General features: G+C 28.2%; 1 protein-coding gene across 2 annotated transcripts in view; it reads right to left on the reverse strand.

Moving 5' to 3' along the window:
- Positions 1–6,189: 6,189 nt before the first annotated feature.
- LOC119678072 (dedicator of cytokinesis protein 1-like) overlaps positions 6,190–13,474 on the reverse strand; it is a 133,890-nt gene continuing 126,605 nt past the window's right edge. Inside the window, exons 14-23 of one of the 2 annotated variants that reach the window (XM_038089723.1) lie at positions 11,014–11,854; positions 9,902–10,950; positions 9,548–9,821; positions 9,373–9,485; positions 9,164–9,279; positions 9,013–9,099; positions 8,429–8,507; positions 8,188–8,355; positions 7,968–8,124; positions 6,190–6,821 (exon numbers count right to left, since the gene is read on the reverse strand). In XM_038089723.1, the coding sequence (XP_037945651.1) occupies positions 6,535–6,821; positions 7,968–8,124; positions 8,188–8,355; positions 8,429–8,507; positions 9,013–9,099; positions 9,164–9,279; positions 9,373–9,485; positions 9,548–9,821; positions 9,902–10,950; positions 11,014–11,854 (3,171 nt within the window). In that variant the 3' untranslated portion in view covers positions 6,190–6,534. The remainder of the gene's footprint in view (positions 6,822–7,967; positions 8,125–8,187; positions 8,356–8,428; positions 8,508–9,012; positions 9,100–9,163; positions 9,280–9,372; positions 9,486–9,547; positions 9,822–9,901; positions 10,951–11,013; positions 11,855–13,474) is intronic. The other variant, XM_038089724.1, reaches the window with a different exon arrangement.

The raw sequence follows: 13,474 nt of genomic DNA on the forward strand, positions 1-13,474 counted from the left end.
TAGTCTCTAATGATTACAATCTGTTCGTAAACCTCAAAAAAAAAAATAGATCCACGGAAACAGATTTTATTCTGTTAAGATGAATCATTTTACGAGAGAGTTGTCGAAATGTTGGAGAAGCGCTGAAATGATTCTATTACTCTTGAAGGAGACTATGTTGATAAGCAAATCCGAATTTTGTCAAGATGTTATTCAACCAATAGAAGAACGGATTTATCAGTCGAAGTGTTGTTTATTATTAATACGAATAATGTTATGAACGGCATACCCAAAAATGAGCCGTAGCTTATTCTGCTAGATGCTTAACAATTTTACAGAATCCCTCAATATATCATTCGAAATTACATTTAAAGTATAACACTTACTCTATAACAATAAACCAGTGAGCGACTTCAACTTAAGCGAAACTAACTCAATCTTAGAGTATCAGTGCTGAAAGGCCACTGGGTATTAGAAAGGCATACATTAAAACTTAGTCTATCCTCTTAGAGTTTAGGGTATTACGGTTGTGATTATACTGATTACAATTATGGGAGAAAACTCGAAATCTTTGGGGCCCCTTTTTTTAACTGGCTTGATACAGCTTTCATCATGTGAAATTAGGGACATAGCCAAGTTAATAGACTTGCTCTCTTCTGCTTGAATAGGGAAGGCGTGCCTTCCCAAAGTGACGCAGTTCATGCTATAAATATTCCGGACTTCTATCTATAAATACAATAAAAATGGAAAATAAATAATTAAATAAAAAAAGTTCTATTCTTTTATCCTCAAAATTGTTAGTAAGATTTTTGCAGATTTTACCACAGTTGCCTGCATTCTGATTTCACCTATGCAACGGTAACATTATTATACTCGATGTTCTACTATGATTGTCTGTTGTCATATTATTTTTTATTATTATATTTTTATTTTGTCATAGCTTAAGTGACACAATTTCATCGCCTCATCGTCATTGCTATCATCAATGCTCCTTTCAATGCTGTTTTTCCGCTCATCTCAGTTTGACATTTGTTCAAGATTTTTTGCTGTTCAATTTTATTTACTTTTCTGAACCTTGCCCTCAGAGCTACAATATGTAGAGTATTTTTAGTTATTTTTATTTTATACAAATCATTGCTTTTATTTCGGAATGTTCAGTCTTAAATTAATATATAAAAGTTATTCTGAACTTAATGATAAATTTTTGAAATCAGTAAAATCATGTGCAATATACAAACTATTGAAGTTATTTCATTATAAATATATATTATATTAAATATGTTCCAATATACACAACAGAAAGATGTTAGTAAATCCACGTTACTATTGAAAAAGATTTCTTAATCTGAGAAACCGAATTTATCTATTATTAACCGTTGTCTAGCGTTCGATCTCTTAAGTATGTTATTTTATTGACTTACTTATTTGCCCATTATAACCCCTTATCGCGTTTCGGTCTAACACAGCACTCGTTTCTAGGGGCCCCTGCTGTCGTTCTCCAGTCTCGTATCAAGCGCAGTTAGTGATTCGTCATCTTGATTCGGAGTCACGGTCTAACCTCTACATCTTCTTCCTAATTAACGTTCAATTTGAATCCCACATACCCAATCCACTCCTTATTATCATTCCTCCACCTCATTCATCCACTTTCCCGCCCATGTAATCGTCTTGTATATCCTTACATGTTATTTGCTTATAGGTCCCTGCGGGTTACAACAACAGTAACCTACAGAGCATAAGTTCCGTCAGTCAAAAGAGGGCTCTACATCCCAATTGCCTATTGAACCCATAGTAGCACCTATTGACAATGTTAATTTTTCGTCTAATTTCCAAGCGTAGTCTACGTTGTGGTTGAACTGAGTAACCTACTTTTTTATTTCAGACAATTGGTATACGATTTAAGCTTTTTTAATTTATATTTATCATTTTTTGACTAAAAATTAATGGTTATACGGTACACTTTTCTTTGATACTCCATTAAAATGGAAAAATAAGCCAATCCGTTTTTCTTTATAATTTTTCTTGTTTCATGTGCAAGGCTGGATCTCTTAATATATGGGAGGAATACAGGACATACATTCTTGTTAATATAGAATATTATAAAATTAAAAATAACATTTTGTGTCCGAATGAATCAGGTTAGGAGTACACAAGTATTTAAATGAAATTTATTCTATATGTTAACTTATAAATATTAAAATAAGTAATATTGAACAACAATTTACTGAAACATTCTATGATAAATAAGTAGGGCAAATAGAATGGTCTATAAGGTAATGTACTCAGTTTACAAAGTTAATCTAACATTAGCATGACTTTTTTCTAACTATAATCTAATAAAAACTAATATTAAAAAAAAAAATATTAATAAATATAACAAATTTTTGTAAAATTGTGCTTTAAGTGTTGTATATATTGATTATATGTGAAATCAAATCAAATAAAGGAAATCACTAAAAAAATATATAAATTTTTTACAGGTCTTGACGCTTTAGTACGTGAATTCAAATCTGGGCGTGTGACATTACGTCGAAATCGTCGCAAAACGAAAACCAACGATGCATTGCAGGAAATGTTCCAAGTCTTAGAAATAAGTCAGAAACAAAATAGGGACTCTAAAATATGTATCGATATGCATATCTAAAAAACTTTCATTATTCTACTATAACCATAATCTAGCTCGCATCTCAATTTAACCTCTGCCAAACGTCTTCAACAACGAATATACGACTTCTTCATCAAAAGGAATCAATAATACTTAAGTGCCTTATACTTACAATTTAATATATCTATTTTAAATATCCATCAATATGATGGATCAATATATACATACATATATACTAAAAATTAACTGGCTTATTGCTTTTTATACGCTTCTTGTGAAATCAAACTATAATACATATTTTAAATATTAAATATTAAATATTTTATATAATCTTTTTTGCTCTTAACTACACGCTTAAAGCTTATTTCTTCTGTGGTCATTAAACAATCCAATTTCCTAAAGGAATATTTTCTATTAAAATTTTATTTATTTTTTTTAAGTATTTTTTATATATATTTCAGTTATTATTGCTGTGTTCATTTATATAATTATATTAAAATCTATATATTTATGTTACATACATATATATTCTAAAATTTGTATGTCATATATTAGTTACAAAATAAGTCTTCCTCCACACAACGATATATTATGCGAAATTTTATGTACTACTTTTTAATTAAATAAAATAATATTAATAAAAATTATTAAAAAATTATTATTAAAGATATCTACGCCTTGGTGCAATTCTGTTGAATGTGTGGATTGTGCAAGTCTGCATTCACACACATTCAATATGATTGCATTACAGCGTAGCTGTCCCTATTTTCTTTTTGTGAGTCCCGATTAAGAGTTGCTAATAAATAAGGCAGGAAAGGAAATATGAGATTAATAAGTAATGATATGAACGCAAATCATTTATCAAAAAAGCAAAACTTAAAATATTAACATAAGAGAGACCCAGTGGAATAAGTATCTTTGAAGAGAGGTATATATATACAACATATGAATATATTAGAGAATAAATCACACTAGATCGAGACGATGATTGATTTGACGATGCATAAAGCTCTACCCCTCCCCAAAAAAGAAAAACAACTTATAAAAGTTCAATTATAGGAGTTTTTTTTTTATAATCATCTTTTAATAATTAAATTATTATTGGAATAACTTAATGCAGAATGCTACAATACGAGCTGTTAGAGATATATATGACAACAAAGTATTTAATGTATGCATTTTTTGGGCATTTCGCAAATTACTACAACAAGCGACTATAATTTAAATCAGAGCTGTCCAGGCCAGATGTGATCACAGGCCAATACAAATCACTGTACAGATTGAAGAGCCGCAGAAACAAATACATATGTTTATAGCTGTTTTCTAAAAAAAAAATATAGTTATGTTTAATTTAGTTTTATTAATTTAAATTCATTTATTTGGTATATCATAAAAATAAAATAAAGTGGATTAAAAACATATCAATGTACGCTCAGTGTACAAAGGCTTAAAGATTTAACCTGTTGGCGCTCAATTGGGTTCGGTTATGGTAACATTCAAACAATCTATACGATTGATAAGAATAGTGAATCGGATTACTTATGTCGTTACTTATAGTTCAATAATAATTTTGCCGCAAAAACTCATTTAAGATGGGAATGGGAGGCACGTTTGCTTACAACGTTAGGAAAGACTGCGTCATGAATACCAATTTTCAATCTGAAGAATTCATCAAGTGTAGCAAGCAAAAAAATTAATCCTTAAAAATTACTCAAGTTTGATATGGGTCAATAAGCATTCTGTTGTCTTTTCAATACAAATTACTCCATTTTACACTGAAAATTATAATCCTAAACTACAATATTTTACACAGTGTATTTAAAGTAAAATTCTAAGTAATATAAGTAAAATTCTTTTAAACTTTTTTTATTATTTGTGTATCGACGAATTATGAAATTAATAAGAGATTGAGAATCATTGATCTTGCAGCTTAAAAACCAAATAATTATAGAAGTAATCTGCGTAATCAAAAAATTATAACATTTACTTAATTGATTTAGGAAAAAATCAAATGTGCAATGCGGTTAGCCCACCTGACTATGTGCCCACTACCAATGGCAATGGTATCTAAGAACACTTCACTTCGTCATCAAGTAGAGTCTAATCCCTAGAATATATACCAGTTTCATATCACTTTCATTTTTATTATAAATCCAATTAAAAGTATGTTTTGTAAAAGTATGTGTTTAGGTTTAATCATTTTAAAAACTATATATAGCATAGTTTTAGAATGTATTTTTATTAATATTTTTAGTTGTGTTAAAATTTTATCACATACTTTATGGCGAAAATAAAAAGATTTTTGAAAAAAAATTGATATTACTGTAACGAAACGAATCGTTGAAGAAAATTAATTTATAAAAACTTAAATTTTACTTCAAAATGAATTCTTTTTATATATTTTTATATTTATATAAATAAAGTTTTCCATCGTTTTTTTAAATAAATTACATTTTTTTATTGACTTTATTTAAAACTATTATTTCTTTGGCTAATACAAAGATCTAAATTTTTTATAACTAATATATTATATTAGTATTGAAAAAGCAATAAAAATAAACCTATAAAAATTAATTACATATTAAAACATAAGATATATAAAAATAATAATATAAAATATTTAAAAGATAAGAATAAGGCATTTTAAAATTATTGCAACGTTAAATTACATATATAGAAGGCAAAAAAAACTGACTTAAAATATTATTACATATTTTAATAATTATAATAATAGTACAGTGTAAAGTATATATAAAAAGACTAAAATATATTTCTGATTACTTTAAAATTGCATATATCTTTTTATAAAATATTCCAAATAGATAAAATATTTGAATAAATAAGTAACTAATAATAAAATGCATTTATATAAATATTATTTAAAAAGTTTTTTTTAAATATTTGTAAAAATTTGTTGCTTCATTGTTTGTTTTTCTGTTAAAAAATTTGTTCAAAATGTTTGTTATATGTATTGTATTATAGAGAGTTAGTAATAAAAAATACATTATTATATTTTTAATATTATTATTGCTATAAATACATAAATGTGCGTTGCGTTTCTCTTGAATATTGTATACATAATACATTCCTTTTTAAAACTGTAAATATTTTGTTTAAACTTGCTAAAATTGACAAATTTCGTTTAAATTTTATTTTCACTATAATAATTGACTATTTTTTATTTTAACAATAAAACATTTACAGTTTTTTAGAATAAATAAAATTGGAAAAATTTGTTTGTGGCACTTTTTGTCATAAGAAAATGAATGTAACATTTAATACATAATTTTGTTCTATTATTTTTTTTTTTTGTTATTTTAAATGTTCACTATAATGAACACATATTATTCATTATTCTTTAATATGTAAATACCAATCATCTTTTTTTTAACTTTAAATTATCACTAAATTATCAATTTATCTATTATTAATAAAAAAAAAAACCAAACGAAAAATACAAAAAAGTGTATTGTTTAATGACACAAAAATATATTAATATTAATTTTAATCAATAAAACCATAAAAAGTTCTTAAAAACTGAGGAAGACAAATAATATTATTGCTTAAAATTAACTATTAACAAACTAGAATTATAAAAATCGTAAAAATGACGCCAATATTCAACATAATATCATTTACATATATGTATATAAAAGAAAAAAATTAATTATAAAAGATCAATACATTGTTAATATTAAAATTTATATTTTGATTTGTGCATATAATTTCATTACTTTTGAAAATATATTTATATATTTTTGGTAGTTCTGAGAGGCAAATGTTTGATTTGGCACTTTTTGTTTTCACAATCGCTAATTGTGATTTATTTGCGTTTAATTTTAATTTTTTTTTATACACACCATCATTTCTATATGTATTAGAGACTGTAATTAGTTCTCTACTTTGGAGCGAGCTTCTTTTGCTCTTAGTAATTTTAGCTTCTGTACTTTCTATGGAATGTGTTTACTATTTCTTGAAGGCTTTGGTGGTGGTGTTGGTGGACGTTTCTTGTCATCGGTAATAACAAAATTCTTCGCTTCAACATATTCATATGATGTATTGATAATACTGGTTTTAGTTGTAGTAATAATACCCATTGGACTTAATGAATTTATGGAAAATGTGTTTGGATTCCAATCAATGCTATAATTTAAACTGGTAAAATCAGTTGAATCGCGTGTTTTAGCTGGTAACGGTGGTGGAATGAGATCCTCCTCAGATGTAGAGTCTGTGGTATCTACGGAATAAAAAATTATACAATTAAAGCTAGTTTTTAAATTTGGAAAGAATAAATTTTTTGCAATTGTAAATATATTATTGGGATTAGTTGGGGCTAGTCTTTGAAGTGATATTGATATAACGAAAACATAACTTATTTTTGCATAAGGCAATAATATAATAATTATAAGACAAACAGAAAAAAAATATTTTTTTTAAATTTAGTCAAATAATTTGTTTTTACTTACACATAGTTCGTTTAAGTATAAGAAAACAAGCCAAGCTAAATTTATTAATTAATATGGTTGTTAACTTAGGGGTAATGGTATGATCATTTGGGATATGTTCAAAGATATTCATTATTACATGTAAATCTATATATATCTGTTGTTGTGTATACCATGATATTTATATGTAAGTGCATGTTTATGCATTCTTAGAGTAACATTTGTATTTTATTTAATGAAAAGTCTGTCAGTGGATATTGAATCACTGAACAAATAACATAATATCTGGTTATATTATATGTTAGTCTTTAAGGTGATATATATATATATATGTGTTATAAAGAGAAAATCACTATATTTTACAGGTAATTGTTTTTTTTTTTGTTTGAGAAAAAAAAATTGTGAAAAAGTATTGTAATTTAGGATGTATATCCAAAGAAGACAATGAATGTCTTCTTTTTGTAGCTATATAAATATGATTATATATTTATATACCGATTATAGAATGTCCTATATCTTATATGAATATAATGGCAAATCAATAGTAAGATGGAATCTCATTAAGATTAAGATAAATTGTCAATATAAGTCCACTAATCGAGTTTCATTTATAGTAATAAGCATAAATATAGTCGACTGTTGCCAGGAAAAAGATATATCACCTTAATCGAATAAATATCAAAAGTAGGGGCCAGCAATATCAAAAAATTTTCAAAAAACAAAAGCAAAAAGCAGTATTATCCCAAGAACTGACAGGGACTGGATGCGTTTTTATTGGTTTTACTTAACGGTTGAATACCGTAAACTTTATGACTCAACAATTATCACGTTGAGCACATTAATATGAAACCTAAACTTTTGTACGGTCGTATTATATCATAATACCATACATTTATAGGCTACAATAGACTGATATTGTTAAACTTTTCTATACGTACCAACTGAATTCCTATTGCTGCTTTCTGCACCAGAATATGAAAGCGTCTCGTGTGTTGAAAAACCCTTCATGCTAGCGGTGGGTGTAGCAATACTTGCTGGTCGAGATAAACGACGTTCCTTCTCTTTTTCAGATCGCAGAGGACGTTTAGATGTTAACTAAAATATATATAATGTACGATATTAAAAACATATTTAGTTATTAGTTCCAAAAATTATTACTTCTTCTGTTAATACACGTGGATCACTGGTTTTCGAACACAATGAAGTATTGGAAGCACTTGTTATGGAAGTATTTGATTCACGTTCAGGTGTAGAAGTTATTGTAGTAAGAGGAGTTGTATACCATTGACTATTTGCTACTGGCAGACTTAACGTTTCACGATCCAACTAAATAGAATTAAAAAGAGATATGTAAATTAATATGTTTTACCAAATAAATATAATAAAAATTGTTATTTACCTTTTTAATAGATCGTCTTTTTGCAGGAGTTTTATCTTTCGTTTTACTCTTTGTGCTGGGCGAATGACCTAAACTTGGTCTATTTTTTAACATAAAAAAAACGTAAACAAAATGCAAAAAAAAATTATAAAACTTATATAGCAAAAACCAAAATCCAATAAATTTTGATAAAAAAAATAAATGCAAATAAATGCATTGTAAAAAATTAAAATTAAAATAAAACAGCAACTTTAAAAAATTATTAGCTGTTTTTAGTAATTAGCTTGTTATTTAATTTATGAATGAAATTCATGCTAATTGTAAGAAAATAAAATAAAATAAAATAAAATAATAATTTATTATGCTATGAATTAAATTTTTAAGCTGCTATATGTAAAAAGAAAAATAGAGTAAAAAGATATAAATTGATTAGACAAACAAACTACTTTTTCTTATTTTATTTTATTAATATATAGTATTTATATTGTATTGAGTTTTAATTAATATAAGCATACAGCATACAGTGGCTATGATGGCCACTGAAACCTATTAATGATATTACTTTGTTTATGTTTATAATTAAAAAAAAATAATTGTATTCATACCTAGGATTAAAATTAAAACTGGCAAAAGTTGATTTTATGGAACTGGTTTGAGGCCTTGTTGAGAATGTTGATTTAGATAATCCGCTACTACATTAAGAAATATTAATGTTGTTATTTTAACTTTGTTTTTGCAGTCATATAATAAACTTACTCTGAAGAGCCCATACTCGTTTCGGATAAACGATTATTACCATCAAACATTGTAGGCAAGAATGAAGCATTTCGGCGCATTATAACCGAATCACGTTCTAGTTTCAAGTCGCAGGTCTACAGATATATAAATTATTTATAAATTTATATATAAGTATTTATTACAAATTTAGACACTAAATATAATATATATATATATATATTAATTACCTTCTTGCCATATTTGCTTTCCACATTTGCTTGCATATCTCCAAAGCAGGTTTCCAGTCGCTCATGAAATAGTTTAAGACTTTCCGGTGCTTTTTGTTTATGCAAAGCGATGGCTATAAAATATATAGGTTAATATATAGGTATTACATACATATTTATATTTGAACACACTTACCTATTTCCAATAATGGTATTTGTGAGGCAATCAGTTCCTTTAATTCTTCAACTAAATCATTATGATCAGGATGCTCTTCGAGGTAGTCAGGTGTTAAGAAAGCATCTTCATATTTACTAAAACCGCCCATTACTGCTGGATCTACAATACCATTGATCTTCATGCTTAAAGGATTTATTGGTATATTCTCGTCATTTTTGTGTGCAATAATTAAATCCCGTATGTCCTTATTTGTTGATTTCATAGTCTCAACAGCAAGTTCAATCGGTGATATCTAAAAAAAAAGACGAATTAAAAAATTTAAAATTATAATTCAAACTTTTTTAATTTATTATTATATTTTATTATTATCACCTTAAATTTCCTTGTGTCAATTACTGGAAACCAGCGTAATATGCCAGGTAACGAAAAACGTGTGGTCAATACAGTTCGTTCAAGCCATAAACTACGTACATCGTCAGCTTCAGCGCCAGTACTTTCTCGATAAGGTCTTGAAAATTTAAACTTTTGCACATTGTTCGATGCAAAGTATTTAACAATTTCATTTGAAATAATTTTATCATTAAACTTAGCAAACACTTCATCTGTTATGGGCTCCACTTTATTGATTTGTATAAATTGTCCTTCTGTTTGCGTTATATCCTCACCGGGTGCTTCAAGTGTTTGCATCAGTTCAGCTTGTGGATGCTGGACCAAAATACGTGTACAAAAATCACTCAAACGTTCATATTCTTTTCCACGGTAGATATACGCTTTATTTTGCAGAAAACGTGGAAAACCTAAACCATAAAAGCACACACGGAAATACTCTGAAGTATGGCGTAATTCCTTAAGAATTTTTTCGAAAAATTGTGCCATTTTCTTAAGTAGTTCGGATAATTTTAGATAATCATAGATTTCATTTTCATATTGTTGTGAGAGCACCTTACACATATCAATGGCGCATTCCCACATTTTGCCCTTATCAAAATAGTCAATAATTTCATAATAAAGCGCTTCCTTAAGTTCCCGATGTGTACGACAAGTTATATGGCGATGTGAACGTAACAATGGGGATAGCTCGGTGTCATCCCAGAGCAGTAGTTCAGTGTGCAATTTCAGAGTAAAAGCAGCTTCAGTATAGTTATCGAATTCCATATGTAAGTCACACAGTTTATAAACGTAGCGTATGTACATTTCTTTGCGATTCACTTCTGAATAGAATTGTAGCAGTGAAAAAGTGCAAGCCATGCGATTTTCTTTACTTTCGTCCTGTATAATCCAGCGATATTCCAGTAAACGATCCATTAGTTTTGAAACCATATTAACAAACTTTGTGCCCTCTATGTTGAGTATATTATGTGCTTGGCACTTCTCTAACAAAATTTTGGCGAATAGTTCCTTATATTGCGCATCTCCCTTACCTGTGAAATAACGGTTCATATTAATTATACAAATATTAAAACGAAATAATATTTACTACTAACCTGCTCCAATTAAAATATCTAATTTTTCGATCATTTCGGTTTCGAATTCATTGAAGTTTGCTTTGTAATGTGCGTTATTGCGCTTTGTATCACCGTAGCTATCGTGCACCAATTTCGAACTGTAGTATTCGCATTGCATCATATCAAAGAATATAGGTATAGTGGCTTTACGCAGTTCCACTTCTGGTATCATACTCATCTCTAGTATCGGTTCGACCAACTGTGGTACAAACTTTGGTTTATGCTCACCCAATTGAAACCACATTTTACGTATTTCATGAGCTGTATCTTTGCGTATGTCACGATAACGGGCGAATATAACTTGACGTTTATTGTCATTAAAGTCATTGAGTTGTAGAGGTGATTGTATAAGAAATGCTATGGAACACTGGAAGAAATTCGACCAAACTTGTTTTTCAAATGGATCAAAGAAATGATCGATTATAACGATTGTTAAGTGCTGCAATGATCCTAGTATTACAGTGTTTTGATGCATTATCATATCCATCCAATCACGTGGGAAGACTGGTTTCTGATGTGGAGAGACTAATTCTTCAAATACTAATAGTATTTCAATAATGAAATCTTGTAATTCAAAGCGATTATTTAAATGCTTCACAAAGATTTCATAATGTGCAGCATCCATGCGTTGTAATATGCCCAGCATTATAGCCACCAAGTTTCCGACTAGTTGATTTTCACGATCCAGAGCGTGAGAGGTTTTAATGACTGTACGTAGAAGAATTAACATCATATCACGCACGTCATTGTGTGTGTAACCGATGTCCGTGCGATATAACAATTTCAATATATTGTTCATAATGTTGATACATTCTATTACCTATAGTGTGCAGGATACATATAATATTTATAAATACATTATTCATATTGTTGAATAATTAATATTAGGTATAACAGATATATAATATAATTAGTTTAACATATATAATAATTAACATAAGACCTCGCTGTGTGGGAATTTTGATACTATAAAATAAATTTTAAACAGCATTGTTTAAAAATAACTTAATAATTTATCATAAATTCAATTTATTAATCATTACAGGCTCCTCGGGGAGGTCTGCAGATCTGAGGTCAATTATGCTTAGTCTGGTGAAGTGATAAACAATAATCTAGTCAAGGTGTAAAGAGGGATTTTGGAAAATACCTCGAGTATAAGTATAAGTGCTTAAGCACACTGGCTCATAACAGCTTCAACATAAATAAGATTAACAATAAGAATCTATTGGGTTTCAAATTAATTGTAAATCATATATTGGTTTGGTAAGAAGTAAAAGCTATTTATAGTTTTTAATACATATTTGTTTGAAACCCTTTTATTATTTGTATATTTTTTGTCAAAAAAAAAAAGCACCAGAACAGTTTGTAAAAACCATACATCAATAATTATTCTTAGCCCTGAAATGAGGTCCCAGTCATGGCAGCATTTTTTAATCGAAAATCACACCAAGAAATTGAGTTCTTTTCGATTAAAGGTCTGGGATAGCACTTATAAACGACTTCCTAAACTTAACGATATTAGTGATATTTATTAGACATTATCTTCGGCTAATCTGATGCATTTCTAATAAATTTCATCGGACAAATATTTCAATACAATCGAATTTTATTCTTTGTCGACTAAAAAACTTTCTGGAACCAAGTCTTTTAGAAACCAATATAGTCAAAAAAACTTTAACCATTACATAAATATTAAGCGATTGAGTAACGTGTTTTTCCAATTCTTGTTCATTTTTTGTTATACATTTTGATAAATATTAATTTGTAGTTATTATATATGCTATAGTACTATTGATCCCAGGATTAACAACGAATTTTAGTAAATTTCAACTTTCAAAGTTTAATATCTCAAAGAATAAGCTTAAAAAAAGTGCTCAGAATATTGAAATTTACTAAATATTGTTGATAATCAGAGCTCGGAAAATCAGAATGTCTCCCATTTCAGCTATAAGGAATATCTAAAGAAACCTACTCTTAGCCAATAACTGCACGGGGTGAAGAAAAACACCCTGGGTTTGATTGATAGTATAAATAAACTTTTACCTCTGTTCTTTGTCCCTATAGTTTATTTATTAAGTAAGAATGTATGGTGTGATATGCATGTATATCCAAATGAGACCCGAACAACCCTTTAATCTACGGTGGACCAGCTATGGCTGTAGAGACTTGGCCGCGGAGTTAGTGACGACCTTAATAGCGAACTGCTGATACCAGAACTCTTCTGGCCTCAGTACCGGATGTTGGGCGATTTCACTCTTAAATTTTTTATACATGTCAGAAACCATTTAAGATGATATCTTCAAAAAAAATAATATAAGATCTTTTTGAGAACATTGCCTCAGTTTGTAAAAATAATTTTGGTTTGTAAATATCATCAGTAATGATTATATCATTGCAATAGTTATCGATGTATTCTTTCGGTGATATTGACGGCTTGGTG

The sequence above is a fragment of the Teleopsis dalmanni genome, chromosome 2, assembly GCF_002237135.1.
Source record: "Teleopsis dalmanni isolate 2A chromosome 2, ASM223713v2, whole genome shotgun sequence".
NCBI lineage: Eukaryota > Metazoa > Arthropoda > Insecta > Diptera > Diopsidae > Teleopsis > Teleopsis dalmanni.